The sequence below is a fragment of the Microcebus murinus genome, chromosome 3, assembly GCF_040939455.1.
Source record: "Microcebus murinus isolate Inina chromosome 3, M.murinus_Inina_mat1.0, whole genome shotgun sequence".
Lineage (NCBI taxonomy): Eukaryota > Metazoa > Chordata > Mammalia > Primates > Cheirogaleidae > Microcebus > Microcebus murinus.
Window position 1 is genome coordinate 77,289,261 of NC_134106.1, and position 20,603 is coordinate 77,309,863.

The 20,603-nt window shown below is 42.9% G+C and overlaps 1 protein-coding gene across 1 annotated transcript in view; it reads left to right on the forward strand.

Annotated features, from left to right (window-relative positions):
• Positions 1–20,603, forward strand: part of VWA3B (von Willebrand factor A domain containing 3B) — a 218,312-nt gene that overhangs the window by 25,734 nt on the left and 171,975 nt on the right. The window contains 4 exon segments of the mRNA XM_076001008.1: positions 711–961; positions 2,529–2,688; positions 9,112–9,281; positions 13,042–13,157. Coding sequence (XP_075857123.1) covers positions 711–961; positions 2,529–2,688; positions 9,112–9,281; positions 13,042–13,157 — 697 coding nt within the window.

Consider the following 20,603-nt stretch of genomic DNA (forward strand, 5'->3'; position numbering starts at 1 on the left):
CCTATGTCTTCTACCTCATCACCCAAAGGCCTTGCATGGTTGTGCCTGATCTATGTGTAGGATAGTTTATTTGTTCACACAAGAAATTGCCTGCAAGTCCCAGTCACCTTTCAGCGGCAGCCCCTAGAAGTGCTGGTGGCAGCCCCTAGAATTGCTGGGGTGATCAGGTGGTCCAACAGGGGAGCTTGGCCTGAGAGAGGGAGGACACAAGCATAAAGGTCATGAGCAGGAAGATGAGTAGCTGGGACAGCATCCCTGAGAAGAAGCCAGGCAAATGTGCTGGCACTCTTAGAAACATTTTCAGAAATGTTTTTGGCATATTGTACTTAGGAAAACATTTTAGTGAGACTTACTTTTTTCCACCTGCCTTTAATGGTCTCTCTTTTCTTAGGCCCAATGTCTTAAAAGTGCCCCTGGGCATTTTTTGATAAAGATAATCTATAACTGGAAAGATAAAACACAATCTGGAAACATTTTTTAAAAAGAATTCTATATTTTGAATAGATCACATCATCATCTTTTCTTCTGTTAGGGAATCATTCAACAGGTTTTTTCATTTGAAAGATTGGAACACTTCCTCCTGGATTATACAGGTTTGGGAGATCATTTACAAAATTGTCATTAATGCATAGCTCTTGATGGCAGCACTATGGTTCAGGTGACTTATTTTCGTGCTATTGTTTTCATTTTTTGCTTTTATCTTCATTAAGCTGACAGCTAAATCAGAAGTGATCTATCAGTTCGTGGAATATTTAACACAAGCTGTGGAAAGCTACAAGCAGCGGATGGACTGGCTCACCAGCAGAAGCCGGCAGATTTTTGGTGTCATCTTGGAAAAGTGCATTACCATAGTGTTGGATTTTGGTGACATTCTGGAGGAGGAGCTTGATCTGTGCCGAGATGCTTTAATAATGATCCTCCAGGAGCAGGTGGCCCACATAACAAAGTTCAATATCATACAGTGAGTTCCCACAGGAAAGGGGCATTTCAGTGAAACTTCACAGTAATTTGCACATATTTGTAGTTAAATAGCATAGCTAACATAGTTAGCTCGATGGTGAGGGAGGCGGTGTTATCTTGTAATTTCCTAGAATATATAATTTTAGCAGAAATCCTGCAATAAATAAATCCTAAGAAATTTTTATCTGCTTTGTACCAGGGCATCTTAGTTTGCACATTAAAAGAGATTTAGAAACATACTTTTCTTCAATCCATGGGAAAGTCAAAATATAAGAATATATGAATTATGTTGAATATATGTTTAAGGGCATAAATTTCTTCACTTATTTTAGATTTTAGCTTGGGTAATGATTTCAAAGGTCACACATTTAACAGACTGAATTTTTAACTGAAGTTGACCTCCCCTATAAGTTGACCTCTTTAACCAGAACAACAGGTGGCTGGCTTTTTAGAATTTCCCATATTTCAGAGTTTTCACAATCAATTATTTATGGATTCAAGAAGATTTGGACTTCAACACTAACTTTTCATCTGGAACAGTGGTTGCATGTCCCTGACAAGAAACATCTGAGTGTGTGGGAAGGATTTAACCTAATTGAGTTTTTCTTAAAAAAATTTTTTTTCTTTATTGTCCAACTATCTTTGGGGAAAGAGTTTTTCTTTTTTAAATCAAATACTTTAAATAGAGGACATCTTTGGGGGCAATGGTAATTGTGTTCTCTCCCACATTCCTATTTCTGCCACAGTATAATATTATTGAAGGAATTTAAGTGCTTAAATCTGCAAAGCTTTTGCTTTCTTAGAAATGTTTGCTGTAATATATGTCTCTCAGCCAGATCCTCTACCCAGAGAAACTACACAGAGGGACACAAATGTGAGCCAGCTCTGCCTCTGGTGGTGGGCTATGAGGGCAAGCAAATTGATTTATTTGCAATTGTCAACACAGGGATAAATTCAAATGGCTCTTCTTTTTTGAAATTGGGGGTTTCCATCAGTCATTTCCAAGCCAAACTAAATAACCACATTTCCTCAGGATTTAAATAATAATGCTCTGCTGAACTCAAAACAATGCCATCATTGATCCAAAAAAAAAGGTAACTGGTGGGAATCTTTTAGGACATTGAAAACAATGTTGTGAAAGCATTAGAAATAAAATTTTAGAGTAATCAAACTGCTGGTGATTTGTAAATCTTAATAACATGAATTCTTATAAATTTGCTATTAATAGAAGACAGTTACATACAAGCCTGCCTGTTTATGAAAATAACTTTCCTTAATATTTTTAAAGCACTTGTTAATGTTTACAGTTTTGAGATTTTTGTTTCTCATGTAACAGCTTAGTCAGTACAGCTTAGGGAAGATAATTGTGCTTTGGGAACCTGTCTTAAACAGCTCACCTATTTTGTTGGCAACGTCAGAGGGCTGGGAACTGTTTCCTTTCTGTCTCTGTTCAGGAGATAGGAGATGGATGCTGGGCAGCTTTTTGCTCATGGCTGTGAGATCAAGGGCTGATAACTCCTAATAGCACTGATCACCACCCAGTGACTGCTCCATGTGATTCCTTTCAGGGTTTCTCAGGAGCCGGTGAAATGGCAGGAAAATGCTATTCCTGTGACAGAACAATCCATAGTTGCTGCCATCCACTGGGTTAAGAAATTGACTGCTAAGCCGACTTTGAGTGGGTTTAGCCACCTGGATGCTCTGCTGGAAGCTGGGAAGGACAAAACTGTAAGTGTGTGTCCATGCCTGGTCCCACATCATGGAGGTGGCTTCAGGCTTAGCTCTTCATACTTGCTATCTTCACACTGCCTTTCAGCTGATCCAACAGAGACCCCATCATTGGCCCAGAGGACCCCGTAATAAGTCATAATCCTTAATTTGGAACCTCAAATTGAGAAATAGGTTACAAGCCTCAGATGGGGATGAAAGTAGCAGCTTTGGCGATAGCAGAGCTGGACCAACCAAAATGAGACTCTCAAATACCTGTCCCCTGAGCCTGGCTAGGCTCCCTCCGTTGGGTGAGGGGGTCACAGGGCAGACCCTCATTTAGCTTGTGCCAGGAGAGCCAAGTGCTTATCACACTCACTGAGCATGGAGAAAGGACAGGGAATGCGGCCATAGTTGTGCATCTCTGACATATTCGTTCTATTCTCACTCTCCTGCCAATTAGATAAATCAATCTTTCTCTTGTGGGGAGGAGAGAGAGGTTGGAAGACCCCTCATAGAATGCTAAGGATGAGGAAATAGGGTCCCCCAACATCCATGTTCTGGATCTTTCCCAGTTCCTCTTCTTCACAGATGGATCTATCATACGCTTTCCAAGGTGAAGTATATTGGAATGTTGATGTATTGACATATGCCTTTTGATAGGGACCTTTTGGAAATAAAGTTTTACTTGGAAGAAGCAATTAAATGGTGGTGTTTTATATCTCTTTCAGCCATGGGTCTGTGTTTCTTGTGTGGCTCTAGTGATGGAGCAGTGGCAAGCAAATGGGGAAGTATTATGGGCAGATGGGGTCCTTTGTCCAGCCTTGACTCCTTAGGTGGGAGCAGGTCTGTTTGCCTTTGGATACAGATACTTAATACTTATTTACTTCCTCCACTCTGGAAGCCTGAGGTTTCTCTAGGTTTTAAGCATTACCTGGCTGTATTTAGAAGTCTTTTCTTGGGGTAAGAGGCCATGTGCTGGCACCTTGAAAGATAGCCCCCAGTGGTCACTGGCCTGTGTTTATCAATACTGAGGGTGACAGTTTGAAATTGGAAACACAGTTTTTCCTCCTGAAGCCAAAGGAACAAATGTTTTCCATTAAGGAAGAACCTAATACAAGCTACTCTGTTCTTTGGCCTTTCAAGTTTTTTTTTTAATCTGCAAAATTTCAAGTGTCTGGACACCTTAATAAGCACACAAGAAATGGAACATTTCCCAGGCTCTTGAATGTGTGTGCATGTGTGTATGACACGGCTGTTTGCTTTCTCTGTTAACCTGGCTATTGAGGTCATAGCTGACTCTGGCCACCTGATGTGACTGCAAGCTCTCCCTGTGACCTTGCTTTTCTATTTTTCTTCCCTCTGGTTTGTGCCTTTTCTTCGTCTGGGGTACATTCTTTCATCCCTAGCCCAGGAAGTAAGGAACAATTCAGTGAGTCCCAGGAAAGTTCTATAGAAGAGGATGAACCAAGAAAGAAGTTCCCAGGCACTGATCATCAAATGCAACCTTGAGAAAAGACTGAAAAGTTTTTGAGAAGAGACCATGGGGCATACACAGAGACTGCAGAGCATGCAAAGACTGCTGCATCCCTCCATCTACAGTCTCTATCTGGGTGTGGTTTCAAGGAGAATTTCAGTAAATGCAATTGTCTCTTATACAAATACACCATGCACTGTGTTTTATGAGAAGTAAAAAAAGAGCACCTGTGTGTGTATGTGTGTTGGTGTGGGGGCAAATGGGTTCCCATAAAGCCTGCGTCTCTGCTCTATATCATTTTACTGGTGATAATCTGCCTTGGGTTAGCATTTCTATGAGTGGGTCCTGAGAGGAGCCAAGAAAGTATTGTGTCCAAAAATTAACATTCAAGTGTGGTTTTGTACCAAGTCCACACAAGGAGTAAGGGCTGAATGCTGTACTTCATTATGGTGATAGAGGATGCCCAGAGGCCACCAGCTTCCTCCAGGACTGGGCTTTGTCCCCATGGTAGACCAGGAAGGGATCCAGGACAGAGGTGAGGCTTTGAGTCTGAGAGGAGCATGAGAAGAGTGTGGTGTCTGTTTACACTCTGGCTCTACTCATAACACTTGAAGAGTACTATTGATGGATGAACTATTGTTGTATTCTGTAAAAAAGAACCTGGCTCATGAAAGCACAGCATGGGGTGTCCGAGGAAGTGTTTGGTGGCTGAGGGGGGTTGGTATCTGCAGAGCCTAGGCGTGTTGCAGCAGAGGCTTTCTGCTCTTCAGTGTTCTCTGGTCCCAGGACATATGTCTTTTGGAAGTTAGGAGCTTCCTGGGCTTTATAAGGAGGTGTGTTATACCAGGAAGCCCCGGGAGGCCTGCCGATTTGGATGACAGAGAAGACTGTTTATCTGAAGCTCTCAGTCTAAGCTGACTGAGAAGACTACTTGAGAGGCTTCGCTTCCCCTCCAGGACAAGGCCACCTGCCCAGAAGACACATTTCTGTTTTCATTCTCTCAGCTTCTCATCCATCCACTTGACAGGCATACATCTGTTTAGTTTCTTGTTTCTTTTTGTCATATTCACTGGGAGACCAAGTGTGTGAATTGAAGACAGACCCCCCCCCACCCACCCATATGATTCCATAAGGAGCCTTCGCTGCTGGGCTGTAAGGCCTAGCACGTCAGTCCATGAAACTGGCAGCTGATTTATTTCCTTGTAGTGGTTCAGACAGGCATCAAATCTTTTTATTTTTGTGTCTCTGATGCTTAACAAGAACTCTATAAATGTTTGTTGAACATTGAAGAAATGGAAAGAAAATAGTGTTGATATTCTTGAGTTTGGGGGCTAGATGTGGCTCCATTGGATTTCCATCCCCAAATTATTGCACAGATTTGAGTTTTTTTAATTGAAGGGAGGTGGTCTGTGTGGGACCAGCAGGTGAATTTGCTGAGGCATGTAGGACTGTCAGGGATGGTGGATGGCGACAGGAACCCTGAAGCTTGGCAGGCCAGAAAGTCAGTGGTGGTCAAGGATATTAAGAAGAATCTGAGAAGTGAACTAGGTCAACACCACGGGGAACGGTCACCACCAAGGAGGGTATCTGAAAATCAAATTAGGCTGCACCAGGTGAGTGTTCCCACAGGCACAGGGAGGACCTGGAGGTTAGATCCCAAGGTCTGGAGTTGGCCCAAAATGTTGAAGTGTTCAAAGTTTTATGAAGAAAAAGATAATTTTTTCTAAAGCCCTTGCTACCCATCCTGGTTGACTTTCATTTTTGCTCCTTGAAGAGTGGAGACTGTTATATCTAGAAGCCTTAGGGATGAGAGCGCAGGCTTCTGACAAGTGAGAGCAGAGGGCAGCCAGAGTAGAAACAGCCACTCCTGGTCTATTTCTTTTTTTGCCCCCAGAGCAGCAGCTGGGAAGATGTCAAGGACTCCTTGGCTGGGCAGAATGCAGGTCATCGTGTGAAGCTGCAGAATAAATGGCCCAGATAGAATAAGATATTTCATGTGAAAACATAAAGGCTCCACCCTACTTGATGTAGTATGAAGTGTCAAGAGCTTTCAATTCACTCTAAAGAAGCTGAATGGAACCCATGTGTTGTTCTATCAAAATCAGTGCAAATCAGCATGTGGGCAAATGCTGGTTGGTGAGGAAGCTGCTTTTGGTCTGGATGCTGCTACTGACCTTCCACACTGGTCTGTGCCCCTGTGGAGCTCCAAGGTACTGGCCAAGGGGTAAGGATTCCCATGAGGATATTCCCTTAAGCCAAGCAACCTCCTGGACCCAACTTTTGGTCAGCGGTGCTGATATCAGGAGTAGAGGACAGAACCCTTGGGTGCAAATAGTGCCTGCTTGTGGCCACCTTTTCTGCCCCATGATCTTGCTTTTCCAGTTCTAGGACTCATGTTGTCTCCAGCAATGAATCAGCGCTGCCACAAGTCAACAGAGCATACCAGTGGGAGAGCACGGGCAGAGTCTTGGGGTTAGGCAGCCTGGACTTAGTAGCTCCAAGACGAAGTCAATTATCCTTTCCAAGCCTCAGTTTTTTCATTTGTATACTGGGCATGATAACAATAATTTATGTGCTACAGGACTGTTTCGAGTATTGAATAATTCATTTTAGCTTATCCAAAATAGCTGAAAATCCTAAAGCCATTTTGCTTTAAGAAGCATGTTGCCAATCTGGGGGGAGATAGGAATAGGTAGCATATTTATTCTTCCTCTCTGTTTTCCTAAGTGTTATTATGTGAGCAGACAGGAGAAGCAGAAAGGCTGTGCACAGGAGAGTGAGGGGTATCTGTGGTCTCAATGTAAAGCATGTCCCACGAAATCTGCAGCACAGATAACCTAGAATTGACTGGGGACGTATGCAATTAAGAAGCTGAGTAATGAACTTAATGAATAGTGAGTAACACCATAGCCTTAGTAAAGGAAAGGAAATCCTGACTCACTGTTGGTTACAGCAATTTTCAGTTTGATGAAATTGTGATGGAAAAACATTCCTTCACAAGGATTTCAGATTCTTGGGTTATTCCCAGAGCAAAGAAGCTGAGTTGACATGACGTGCAACGGAGATGTGGTGGTGTCAGGATCTGCCAGCAACTACCTGGAGATGTGTGTCCTCACCTCCCTGTTGATCTAACGAACTGCAAAAAATATGCCATGTCTGTTCCTCTGCCTTGGGCCATGTGTCATTTTAGATCCTTATAACAGGATGAACCTGTCCCCATGCTAAACTTGGGCACTAACACAGCTGGAAAACTCTAGTAAATTAACTGTGCAGCTGAAAAGGAACCTTTTAATAAATCTTACATAAGGAATGTACAATACCAAGAAAAAAATGAGATGTAATACATTTGCTGGAAGAACAATATTAGTTGCCTAATAAGTAATCCAGAGTATACTGTTTCTTCCTTTTTTTGGTGTTTTCTGAATCCCAGGTTACTGACTGAAATAAGACATTTTCAACATTCCTCAGTCTTCATTCCTAATACATACTTTTTACAATCAGGGAGCTGGTGTTGAAAGATCTGAAACAAAGAGGCCTGGCAGTGAGTAGGGGGGTGGGGGGTGCCTAGTTGGAGGAGGGTGTTGTTGAAGAGGTCTGGTCTCAGCCCCCACTCTGGTTTTCTAAAACCCATCCTGGACCCTTAGCCTGTGCCCCCACCTGCCCCCTTGTCCACACAGTCTGCCTGTGTGCTGGTCAGGCAGAGTACCCTGACCAACTGGAACCAAGCATGAGGCCCCCTCTCTCAGCCAGCTTAAGGCCCAGGTTTGGTGTTGAGATGAGGCCATTTACTGACTATATTCAGCTAACATGGGTTTGGGATTAGAGCAGCGGAAGGGTCATGAATCCCAAAGGGAGGATGACATCTATATATCCCCTAAAACACAATATGTTTTCTGGGGTTTCTTCCCCAGTTGTCTGTGGAGACAATCCATTTTTAGGGGCAGGTTGAAAAGATATGTATTGCTGGCTCTCCTTTGGGTTTTTTTTACCTTCTGAGATTTATATAAATACATGCACAAGTGTAAGTCGTCTTGTTTAAACTCTGTTATGAAGAATTAACTGCATTATCTCCCATGAAGAAACTGCAGTGAGATCACTTGCCTGAGATTACAGAGCTCATTAGTGTTAGGGAGACAGACTCGTGGAAGCACAGTCTTGGGGAAGGGCCAGAGCAGTGGAGTTGAGGTCAGGGATGGGCAGACAATTGTCACAAGACTCCCTTGGGTGGGCTTTACATCTCTCTAAATTAAGCAGGCAGTACTTCTTTGGAACTATCTTCTACATGGGTGAGGTATGCATCTCCCAGAATCAATCACTGGTTTAAGATTGGTGTGTGTGTGTGTGTATCTTGACACAGGGGATGGTTTGGTTCTTCTGCTCATGCTTCTCCTGTTCTTATGGCCTAACATGGCCGTGAGAGCCAGGCCCAGTAGGAGGCCTGGCTCCTGACCGGCTGTGTGAAGTCAGGACAGCCTCACCAACCTGGGCATGTGATTCCCTGGTGAGATGAGACCAGAGGATGAACCAGCTGGGACTATGCCCTCCTTTCCACATTCTGCCTCAGACTGAGGATGGATAAGTTTGCATTGTAGAATTCTGGCACCGCCACAGGAAATGGCTAATAAGCTTCCTGCCCGTAGTGGCAGTTCCTTCATTTCTTGACTTGAAAATAACTGCTTGAAATAACTTGAAAATAACCTATATAATGAATGTATTTGTGGGCCTAGAAGAAGCTTCTCCAAATCTGCCAGCCATATTCTTCTCATGTGATACCTGAGACTGCAGCCACTGCCAGGAGACCTTCTTGGCACCAGGCCCTCAATATCTCACTTCCTGACTTGGGCATCCTTACATCCTTACAAAATTCTGACCAGTGCTGCTTTTCCTTCTGCCCATTATTTTTTAAAGAGGCAGTACAAGGTGAGGGCATGTCAAGGAGATAAACCATTGGTCCCACTCTTTTGCAGATCGAATCCATTTACTACTTTGTGGTGGGGGACGTTCCTGAGGAATCCAAGGAGCTTCTCCTCCAAGGGGCTTTGGAGATCCCATATCCAGTCTACACAGTGTCCTTCAATGCCAGAGGAGAAGGCACTATAGCTTTCCTAAAGGAGCTGAGTGCCAAGACCCACAGCAGGTAGGCAGAAAATATGCTCTTGAGTGACAATGAGTGGGTCACCAGCTTACATAGGATCAACAGTTGGTCTTAGATTCTTTGTAGCCTTCTTAACCAATCTGTTGCTGGGTTCTTCCTCTCTTTCCAGTGTAGTCTTTGGTCTGTATGCACCTTTTCTTCTCTATCCTGTATTTGTCACGCCTCTTAATTTTCTGCAAGTCTGATGCCTTGCTCACCCAGGAGACACTGCCCCTCCCAGGACTAGCCATTCCTAGACATAGCAAATGACTCACCTGGGGTGCACTTTCATATGCAAACCAACTAATGCAGAGTCTACACTCCCAATCCAGGCTCTCATACTCAGAACCACTACCCTCCGCCCTAATCACCCTGGGGCACTGACGTTATTCAAATTAGCCAATCTGAAACCTGCTTACCCCTGCCTCCCCTCTTCCTTCCCTTGGAAACCACGTTTTCCCCTCATCCCTCTGCCTCCCAGCTGGCCGCTTGGGCTGCCCTAACAAATCATTACAGGCTAGTTGTCTTAAACAACAGATATTTATTTCTTGTAGTTCTAGAGGCTGGGAAGTAAAAGATCAAAGCCAATTTGATTTCTGGTAAGGGTATTCTTCCTGCCTTGTAGGCAGCTGTGTTCTCATTATGTCCTCACTTGTTGGGGGGAGAGAGAGAGAGAGACAGACAGACAGACAGAGACAGAGAGAGAGAGAGAGAGAGAGAGAGAAAACGTGCGAGTGTGCACATGTGAGACAGAGAGCTCTGGTGCCTCCTCCTCTTTCATCTTCTTACAAGGTCACACTAATCCTGTCAGATCAGAGCCCCATCCTATGATCTCATTTAACCTTTATTACCTTCCTATAGGCTCTATCTCCAAGTACAGTCATATGGGGAATTCGGGCTTCAACACAGAAATTTTTTAGCAGGGGATGTGCAATTCAGTCCACAGCAGGAACTGTGAATAATAAACTATCTTTTTGGTGGCAATAGTCTCCTGATGTGTTGGCCTAACCATACCTGAATAATAATAAAACCTACATTTAAAACATACACTCCTCCCTTGGTATGTGTGCGTGTGTGTTTGTGTGTGTGTGTGTGTAAGTTTAGGACCCTATGGAGAAAGACCAGCTACTTCTGTGGTTACAAGGAGAATTATGAAGTCCTTTCCTAAGTTAGCCTGTGTGAAATGGGTACAATGCTTGCCCAGAGCACTTGTTCTTTTTAAAAAATTTTTTTATTGATATATGATATTTGTATACGTGATATTTTGCTACATGCATAGTATGTATAATGGTCAAGTCAGGCTATTTAGGATATGCATCACCTTGAGCATTTATTGTTTCTATATGCTGAGAACATTTTGAGTCCTCTCTTCTAGCTATTTTGAAATATACAATACATTGTTGTTAACTACATCAGTCACCCTATTCTGTTAGAACTTATTCCTTCTATCTAACTGTATGTTTGTGACCATCACCCAGCCTTTCTTCATCCCTCATCATCCCTCATACCCACACCCTTCCCAGCCTCTGGTATTTTTCATTCTACTCTCTCCCTTCATGAGGTCAACTTTTTTAGCTTCTGCATATCAGTGAGAACATACAATATTTAGCTTTCTGTGTCTGGTTTATTTCACTTAACACAATGACCTCCAATTCCATCCATGTTGCTGCAAAAGATTTCATTCTTTTTTGTGGCTGAATAGTATTCCATTGTGTGTGTGTATGTATGTGTGTGTGTGTATGTGTGTGTGTGTGTGTGTGTGTGTGTGTGTGCGTGTGTATACCACATTTTTAAAATTCATCCATTGAGGGACACTTAGGTTGATTCCATATCTTCATTATTGTGAATAGTGCTGCGATGAACATGGGGTTGCAAATAGGTTTTTGACTTACTGATTTCCTTTCCTTTGTATAGATACCCAGTAGTGGGATTGCTGGATTGTATGGTAGTTCTATTTGTAGTTTTTTGAGAAATGTCCATAATGGCTGTACTAATTTATGTTCCCACTAACAGTGTATGAATTCCATTTTCTCTACATCCTTGCCAGCATTTATTGTTTTGTGCCTTTTTGATAGTAGCCCTGCTAAGTGGGGTAAGATACGATCTTGTCCTTAAATGTAGGTGTCCATCACTGTCACCTGGGGAACTTATTAATGATGCAGAGGCAAGGCTTCACCTGGAAGGCTGATTCCACATGATAGAGGGAGCCTGGAAATATGCATTTCCCCCCATCACTTTGCAAAACTGCCAGAGAGCTTGATTGAAATGCAGATTCTATGGCCACAGCCACAGAAATTCTGATTTTCAGGGTCTGAGTAGGGTCAGGAAGGTTTTTTTTTTTTAAGACAGAGTCTCTCTGTGCTGCCCTACATAGAATTCAGTGGCATCATTGTAGCTCACTACAACCTAGGAATTTCATTTTTAAAAGGACCTGAAGATTCTGAGGACCACTGACCTGGCTGCTCTTAAAACACTTTGAAATCTTTTAACACCAGGTACTTGACTTCCATTCTGGGTTCCTGAGGATCCCCCCCCCCAAATACAGAAGGGGGCTCCCTGGCATTCAGGGCTTGGTGCCTTCCAGGACAAACTTCAACTATCTCTCCTCCTTGCACTGCAAGGTTATGAGGGAAGGAAGTTGGCCATTTCTGCTCTGGCCTAAGCTCCTATGGGACGCAGGCACAACCAAGCTAAGAGTCCATTGGCCTTAGAAGGGACTGCTGGAAGGAGGCTAATGTGTCCATTGTCATCAATTCATTATCCCAATCTTAACCTGAAACCCTTTAGAAATAGGACTAAGGCTCTCTGTAGCCCAGGGGAGGTCCCCAGGCCTCTCCCACCATTGTTTGTCCACCTATCCATCCCAAGCAGTGCTTCAGGATTTTCTTTGACTTGAGTGTTAGGCAACAGGCAGAGGTGGAACTCTTGCAGTGTTGGAGGAGCCTTACTTAAGACCCCTGCCAATCTGAAAGAAACATCCTGCTGTTACTGACCTTTCGGATTCCCATTAAGGGGCTTCAAGGGTGTGACTTAGCCCATCACTCTGTGCACTACACCAGTGCTTGTCAAACTTTCATGTGCTTGTGAGTCCCCTGGGAATCTTGTTAAAGTGCATGCTTTGACTCCACAGGTCCTGGTGGGGGCTGGGAGTGTGTGTTCGTAACCAGCTCTCAAGTGCTGCCACTATTTCTCCTTGGACCATACTTTGAGAAAGCAGGCCCCAGAAACTTGCCCACACAGGAATTCTTTTCATTAACACTTAAGCTTCGATCCTGGGGAAGTGTGTGTTTGCTGAGTTAAGGCTGACTGAAGCCCGTCATCAACAGGCAAATGAACCAAGCTGCCCATGTCAGGGCTTGCCACACTGAGCCCACAAAGCTGATGGCACTGTTGGGGCCCTTCGTTAAATGCCTGCCTTGTTAAAACTGCATTGACATGATGGAACACTGGGAACAAAAGAATGAATATAAGCTTAGAGTATCAGTTTCCCAGGATCAAAAAATACCACTTGGTTGAGCTAATTAACCTCTAATGAAAAGACAGGTTATCAGTTAAAATCCCAAACCATTCACAATTCTCTGTCCTCTTGTGCCTCCCTATTGTTTGCTTGTGGGAATTGACATGGTACACAGAAAACAGTGAACATGTCTAAGATACTCTGCACTACAGAAGAGTAAATTCACAATCCGAGGGAAACAGGACAGGACAGGACAAACAATTCCCTCTGTACTAGCCTAACGTCGAGCACATCTTCATGTTTCAGGTTCCATGCATTTGCTGAAAGAACAGAGTGTGTGTTATTTCCCGCATTCCACACAAAGGATGGTGACGGTGTGATGTCTTGGAATTCATGGAAACTGAAAGGAAAACTCCCTCCAGGTACCTGGAATCCAAAAGAAGCAGTGTAGTTTTATCCTTAATAACCTCAGATGAACTGTCTCATTAGGAAAGAAAGTACTAGGTAGGGACTACCGTGTTTCCCTGAAAATAAGACCTACCCATAAATAAGCCCTAGCAGGATTTCTAAGGATTTGTGCAATATAAGCCCTGCCCCGAAAATAAGACCTAATGTTGGGCGTGGCTACACAGTGTATCTGCACAACCCATTCATTTCATCAGGGAGCGGTAAAGAAGACGAGCAGCCCTCCTCATCTGCCCCATCGTGACAGCTACTATCCCAGAGGTGACTGGAAAGGTGTGGGCAGCCCCACCAACAAAGTCAGCTCCCCCTGTCAGGTACAGCCATCCTGTGCGTGCTGCAAGCTGAGGCTTTGAGGGAAAAGTCTCCTCAGTGAAGTGAGGAGCAGGACGCTCTGCTTTAGGTATTGTGTGTCCCCAGGGGGAAGAAGGAAAACTGTGGCTGCCATTTTACTATGATGATGTTCCAGAAGAAGACGACTTAACTATATTTGAATAAATGTAGGTTGTTGTACCGTACTTTAAAAAAATAACACATTCCCTGAAAATAAGCCCTAGAGTGTCTTCTTGAGGAAAACTAAATATAAGACCCTGTCTTATTTTCGGGGAAACACAGTACTCGTGTTTTTTGTATTATTAATGTGGTACAAAGGCAGAGTTTTTTGGGTTTTTGTGTTTGGTGTTTTTTTTTTGAGACAGAGTCTCACTTTCTTGCCCAGGCTAGAGTGAGTGCCGTGGCGTCAGCCTAGCTCACAGCAACCTCAATCTCCTGGGCTCAAGCAATCCTACTGCCTCAGCTTCTGAAGTAGCTGGGACTACAGGCATGTGCCACCTTGCCTGGCTAATTTTTTGTATATATATTTTTAGTTGGTCAAATAATTTCATTCTATTTTTATTTGAGACGGGGTCTCACTCAGGCTGGTTTTGAACTCCTGACCTCGAGCGATCCACCCACCTCGGCCTCCCAGAATGCTAGGATTACAGGCGTGAGCCAGTGCGCCTGGCCCAAAGGCCGAGTTAATGGATATTAATGGTGAACTTCGCAACCTAGCAACCAGGCATAAGTTTATTACCCAGGGAATTGGCCTAAGTGATACGTGTTTACTAACTTGGGAACCTTCTGGAGACATAGCCTTGGGCATGTCAACGCTGAGTTAGTTCCTGGCAAGGCAGAGCTGCTCTGCTGTACAGGTTAGCTGCGAGGCTGCTGTGAGGGCATCTGTAGTTCTTGGGCAGGGCGGGGGGTTCTGCTGTTCCCCTGTGATGAAAGCTGTACTAGTGGATGCGGTGTGTGAGCTGACCTGCCCCTTGTGAGGACTGGGCTGCACAGGAACCTTTATGGAGTCTGAATGAACCTCCCCTTTCACTCAAGGACTATGATCAAAGGGCTTAACGAGCACAGGGAATGAAGTCACAAAACCAGCAAGAAATAAGGCTGTGATTTAGAACATGGTAGATGGTTACCCAGACAGCCAAAGGATGGGAGTTTCTTTTGGGCTGATGGAATTGCAAAGTGCCAAAGATGCTGAATAAACACCACTGAGAAAAGGAGGAAGGAAGCTCCTGTTGGATCATTGGATGATGTGGCACAGTGGGTAGTTAGAAGTCTAAGAAATGCCACCCCCACCTCCATCCTCCTTTGTAGTTATTAAATAGATTTCTAGCCTCACTGTAAGGTAAGGACTACTCTTTGGGGATAGGGGCAAAGCCACAACATACAGCTGCTTGCAAGATTCCAGAGGGTTCTGGGACTGTAAGTAAAAGGCAGTTGCATTGCCAGGCTGGGGTATCAGATGGAGATAAAGGCAGGGGATGGGTCAGGAGCCTGTTCCTGACACACAGACTTTGTAGATTCAAATTCTTAGTGCCCAAAGCAGAGCAGGGTAGAGATTCCAGTAGAGCTCACTGGGGTTACTGTTTTAGGTTGCTGACACCTTTGTTGTGATCATGAAGTGGATATCTGAGAGAATTTGGGAAAATACCAGTTGATAAGCAAGATGGATACTGATCTAAGAAAAAATTACTGCAGAATGTATGCCATGCCTAGTGAAAGCAATTTACAAGCTTTAGCCTAGTGGGCAATGATTTAATCAGGGTAAAGAATATAAGATGTCACCAGCTCCCCATAGTATGCCAATTATGGTAAATGGGGCTTAATTTTGGCTTCTGCATTCCTTGGCAACTTAGTTATAAAGGGAAACATAAACTGCATAGCTTACATTTTCAGGAACTACCATCTTGCCAACCCTGTGATGCATATAAATTAAATTATGGATAAAAACATTTTTCTTAGAATAAAAGGCTCAGGGTGGCTTGCCATTCTAAATCCTTTTCAGTGATCACATGTTCTGAATTTAAGGGGAGAGTCCCAAATCCTAAATATGTGATCTTATCTCTTTTACCTATCACAATGTCCCAGAAATGCCAACATTTCAAAGCCTCTCCTACTCAAAAACTGCCCAGAAATCTTGACACACTACTTTGGTTTGGAAAATGTGTGATTTCCAATGTCGCTTGGGCCTCAGTGGCAGTTCTCTTACCTTTTCCTAATCAGTTCTCTCTCCCCATTACCACATCAACCATTTCCAGCACTTATCATTATCAACTCTCTTAGGCTGCCCTCTAGTTTGGGGGGTGTGCCTCCTTACGAGATTATTTTGCCTCCTGTTGTATAGGAAACAGAGACTCTCTTGAGTAGGGTTGGAAAAGCATAGCTCAGAGAACTTACCTGGCAATCTGAAAGGAATTTTCTACTATTACTGATTCTTTGGATTCTAGATAATTGTCTTTCAGAGTACAACTTAACATTACCCCATGCTCTGTACTGTTGCAAAAAAACATCTATAGTCAAGATAAAGGACAATTTAAAAAATTGCAGTAAATTATACCATGTTTCCCTGAAAATAAGACAAGGTCTTATATTTAGTTTTCCTCAAGAAGACACCCTAGGGCTTATTTTCAGGCGATGTGTTATTTTTTTTTTTAAGTACGGTACAGCAATCTACATTTATTCAAATGTAGTTGTCTTCTTCTGGAACATCATCATAACTCTCCAAACCCTGAACTCCATCCTGAATTTCTTACAACTCTGTTTCCTTTAGAACCATTGGCCCCAATCTCTCATGTCAAGCAATAGAGCTCTCTTGGGGCAGATGAGAAGGGCTTCTGGTCTTCTTTACCGTTCTGCCACGAAATGCGTGAGTTATGCAGATACGCTGCGTAGTCACGCCCATCACTAGGTCTTATTTTCGGGGCAGGGCATATATTGCACAAATGCTTAGAAATCCTGCTAGGGCTTATTTATGGGTAGGTCTTTTTTTGGGGGAAACATGGTATATATGCAACCTAAAGTTTACCATCTTAACCACTTTTAAGTGTACAGTTTAGTAGTATGAAGCATATTCACATCATTGTGCAACCATCACCACCACGTATCACCAGAATTCTTTTTATCTTCCCAAACTGCAACTCTGTACCAGTTAGACAAAAACTCCCTATTTCAGTCTGTTCATGCTGCTATAGCAAAATATCCACCACCGGGTAATTTGTAAAGACAGACTTATTTTTCACAATTGTGGAGCCTGGGAAGTCCAATATTAAGGCGTCATCTGAGTGGTCTTTGATGAAGGTTCATTCTCTGCTTCCAAGATGGCACCTTGTTTTTGTGTTCTCTGGAAGGGAGGACTGGAAGGTGTGTGCTCACATGGCAGAAGGGATGGAAAGGCAAAAAAGGGCAAACAGAGCTCCCTTCAACTTCTTTCATAGGAGCACTAACTAATCCATTTATGAAGACAGAGACCTCATGACTTAGTCACTTCTCAAAAGGCCCAACCTCTTTTTTTTTTTTTAGCGTATTATGGGGGTACAAGTGTTAAGGTTACATATATTGCCCATGCCCCCCTCCCCCCTCAAGTAAGAGCTTCAAGCGTGTCCATCCCCCAAATGTTTCACATCTTACTCGTTGTGGTTGTATATACCCATTCCCTCCTCCCCCCTCCCACCCTCCCCATACCTAATAAATGTTACTCCTATATGTCCACTTAGGTGTTGATCCATTAATACCAATTTGCTGGTGAGTGCATGTGGTGCTTGTTTTTCCATTCTTGAGATACTTCACTTAGTAGAATGGGTTCCAGCTGTATCCGGGAATATACAAGAGATGCTGTATTTAAGAAACCATTGTTTCTTAAAGCTGAGTAGTATTCCATGGTATACATATACCACATTTTATTAATCCACTCATGAATTGATGGGCACTTGGGTTGTTTCCACAGCTTTGCAATTGTGAATTGTGCTGCTATAAACATTCGAGTGCAGGTGTCTTTTTCATAAAGTGACTTTTGATCTTTTGGGTAGATGCCCAGTAGTGGAATTGCTGGATCAAATGGTAGATCTACTTGTATCGCTTTGAGGTATTTCCATATTGCTTTCCACAGAGGTTGAACTAGTTTGCAGTCCTACCAGCAGTGTAGGAGTGTTCCTCTCTCTCTGCATCCATGCCAGCATTTGTTGTTTGGGAACTTTTTGATAAAGAAGGCCCAATCTCTTAAATGGTGAAAGATTTATATGATCTGAAGAGAAATGAGAGTATGAGGCCCAACCTCTTAATACTGGTACATTGGCTATTAGGTTCCAACATAAGAATTTTGGGAAAGACACATATGTTCAAATCATAGCACCCCATCTCCCTTTCCCCCATCCCCTGGAAACCCCCATTATATTTTCTGTATCTTTGCATTTGACTACTCTAGGTACCTCATAAACAAGTAGAATTATATAGTATTTGTCCTTCTGTGACTGGCTTATTTCACTTAGCATAATGTCCTCAATGTTCACCCATGTTGTAGCTTGTATTAGAATTTCCTTCCTTTTTCAGGCTGAATAATATTCCATTGTATCAATAGATCACATTTTGTTTATTCATTCATCTACCAGTGAACAATTGGGTTGCTTCCACCTTTTGGCTGTTGTGAATAATGTTACAAACATGGGTATACAAATATCTCTTTGAGACTCTGCTTTTTGTTCTTTTGGGTATAAACCCAGAGTAGAATTTCTGGATCATATATGGTGATTCCATTTTTAATTTTTTTCAGGAACCTCCATACTGTTTTCCATAGTGGCTACACTGTTTTACCTTTCTACAAACAGTGCACAATTGTTCTACCCTGGCCAAAACTTATTTTCTATATTTTTATAGTAGCCATCCTAATAGGTATGAGGTGGTATATCATTGTGGTTTTAATTTGCATTTCCCTAAAATATGGAACGTCTTTTCATGTGCTTATTGAAATTTTTGTTTTTAAATTTTTTTAATATCATTTTTAAAAATTTCAGAATATTATGGGGTACAAAGGTTTAGGCTATATATATTGCCTTTGCACTGCCCGAGTCAGAGCTATGAGTGTGCCCATCCCCCAGTGTGTACTAAACCTACTAGGTGTGAATATACTCATCCCTTCCTCCTCCCCCCACCTGCCTGATACCTGATAAATGTTACTTCCATATGTGCGCATAAGTGTTGATCTGTTAGTACCAATTTGATGGTGAGTATATGTGGTGTTTTTTGTTCTATTCTTGTGATACTTCACTTAATAGAATGGGTTCCAGTTCCATCCAGGAAAACACCAGAAGTGCTAGTTCACCATTGTTTTTTGTGGTTCAGTGGTACTTCATGGTATACATATACCACACTTTATTAATCCACTCATGGATTGATTGACGGGCACTTGGGTTGTTTCCACATCTTTGCAATTGTGAATTGTGCTGTTATAAACATTCAAATGCAGATATCTTTATCATAGAATATCTTTTTTCCCTTTGGGTAGATGCCTAGTGGTGGGGTTGCTGGATCAAATGGTAGTTATACTTTTAGTTCTTTGAGGTATCTCCACATTACTTTCCATAGAGGTTGCACTAGTTTGCATTCCCACCAGCAGTGTATGAGTGTTCCTATCTTTCCACATCCATGCCAACATTTGTTGTCTTGGGACTTTTTGATAAAAGCTATTCTCACTGGAGTTAAGTGATGATATCTCATTGTGGTGTTAATTTGCATTTCCCTGGTGATTAGAGATGTTGAGCATTTTTTCATATGTTTCTTGAACATTAGTCTATCTTCTTTTGAAAAGTTTCTGTTCATGTTCTTTGCCCACTTTTTAATGGAGTTGTTAGATTTTTTCTTGCTGATTTTCCTAAGTTCTATATAGATTCTGGTTATCAGCCATTTATCAGATATATAGCATGCAAATATTTTCTCCTATTCTGTAGGTTGTCTATCTGATCTTGCGATAGTTTCTTTGGCTGTGCAGAAGCTTTTTAATTTGACCAGGTCCCATTTATTTATTTCTGTTACTTCCCTGAACTCTAGGCATTTTCCTTGGAAAAGAATCCTCTCCAATACTGGGGAACACTTTCCTCATTCTTACCCTGGGGTCTCAGTTCCCTCATCCACAGTTTCTTGGCAGGTACCTCAGACCCCCCTCACTGATGCCAAGTTCAGAAGTGCACATGATAGGCAGGTATCAGGGTCTCTTTGCCATGGCACTGGCTCTTAGGGAGTCCATGAGCATCCTTCCTGCCTAGCTTCTGAAAACCTTTAATGATGGCTGCCACAGCTACATGGCAGTGATGGGGGGTGATGGCCTTCATCTATACTGGCTGGCAGGCCTTTGGCTGGTGCTGCTGAAATTGGTCTTCTTTCTTCACAATCTGAAATAGAGGCTTGAAAAATCAGCCTCCACACTCCTCTATTTCTGGGCATTCTCAGGGAGTCAAAGCATCTCATCTTTTAAGTAAACTCTAAAGGTCTTTTTTTGATCACTTTATACCTGACCCAGGACTTAAAAGTATTTTGTGGTATTCTTCGAAACTCAGTCTCCTCCCAGGCCACTGGTATTCCCCAAGTCAGGCTGTTGGTGTGACCTGTTCTGAGAGGTCACACTATTTTCTGTCCACCAGTTCCCTGTAGTAACAGCCATCTACTCCAGAAGAATTGGCTACAGTGTATCAGTTGTAGAGGGGGCACTGCCTAAGGTCCTGGCAGACTCAAGTGAGCCCCCTAAAGGCAGATATGATTCTCTGGTGACCAAAACAGGGCCAATCACTTTCTTTGCTTTTTAGGGTTCAGTGTAATTTTTTATTCCAGTTCCCACTGTTCTACTGGATAGGTAAGAAATTAACCTCAGTCATTGTCAGGGTCCCTCTCCTAAACTTTAACCACAGTTTGGAGATCCTTGGCAGTGCTTAGGCTTCAGGAGGAGGCTGTAGACATTGGATATTTATTCTGGCAAATCACCCCATAAGTACCCATTGTCCCTGTCTTATAGCCACTTCAGGACAAGCACCTCTCTGCTGCTCCCATGCTGGGCTTTGGATGTGGAAGTCTTTTGTAGATTCTGCCTCACC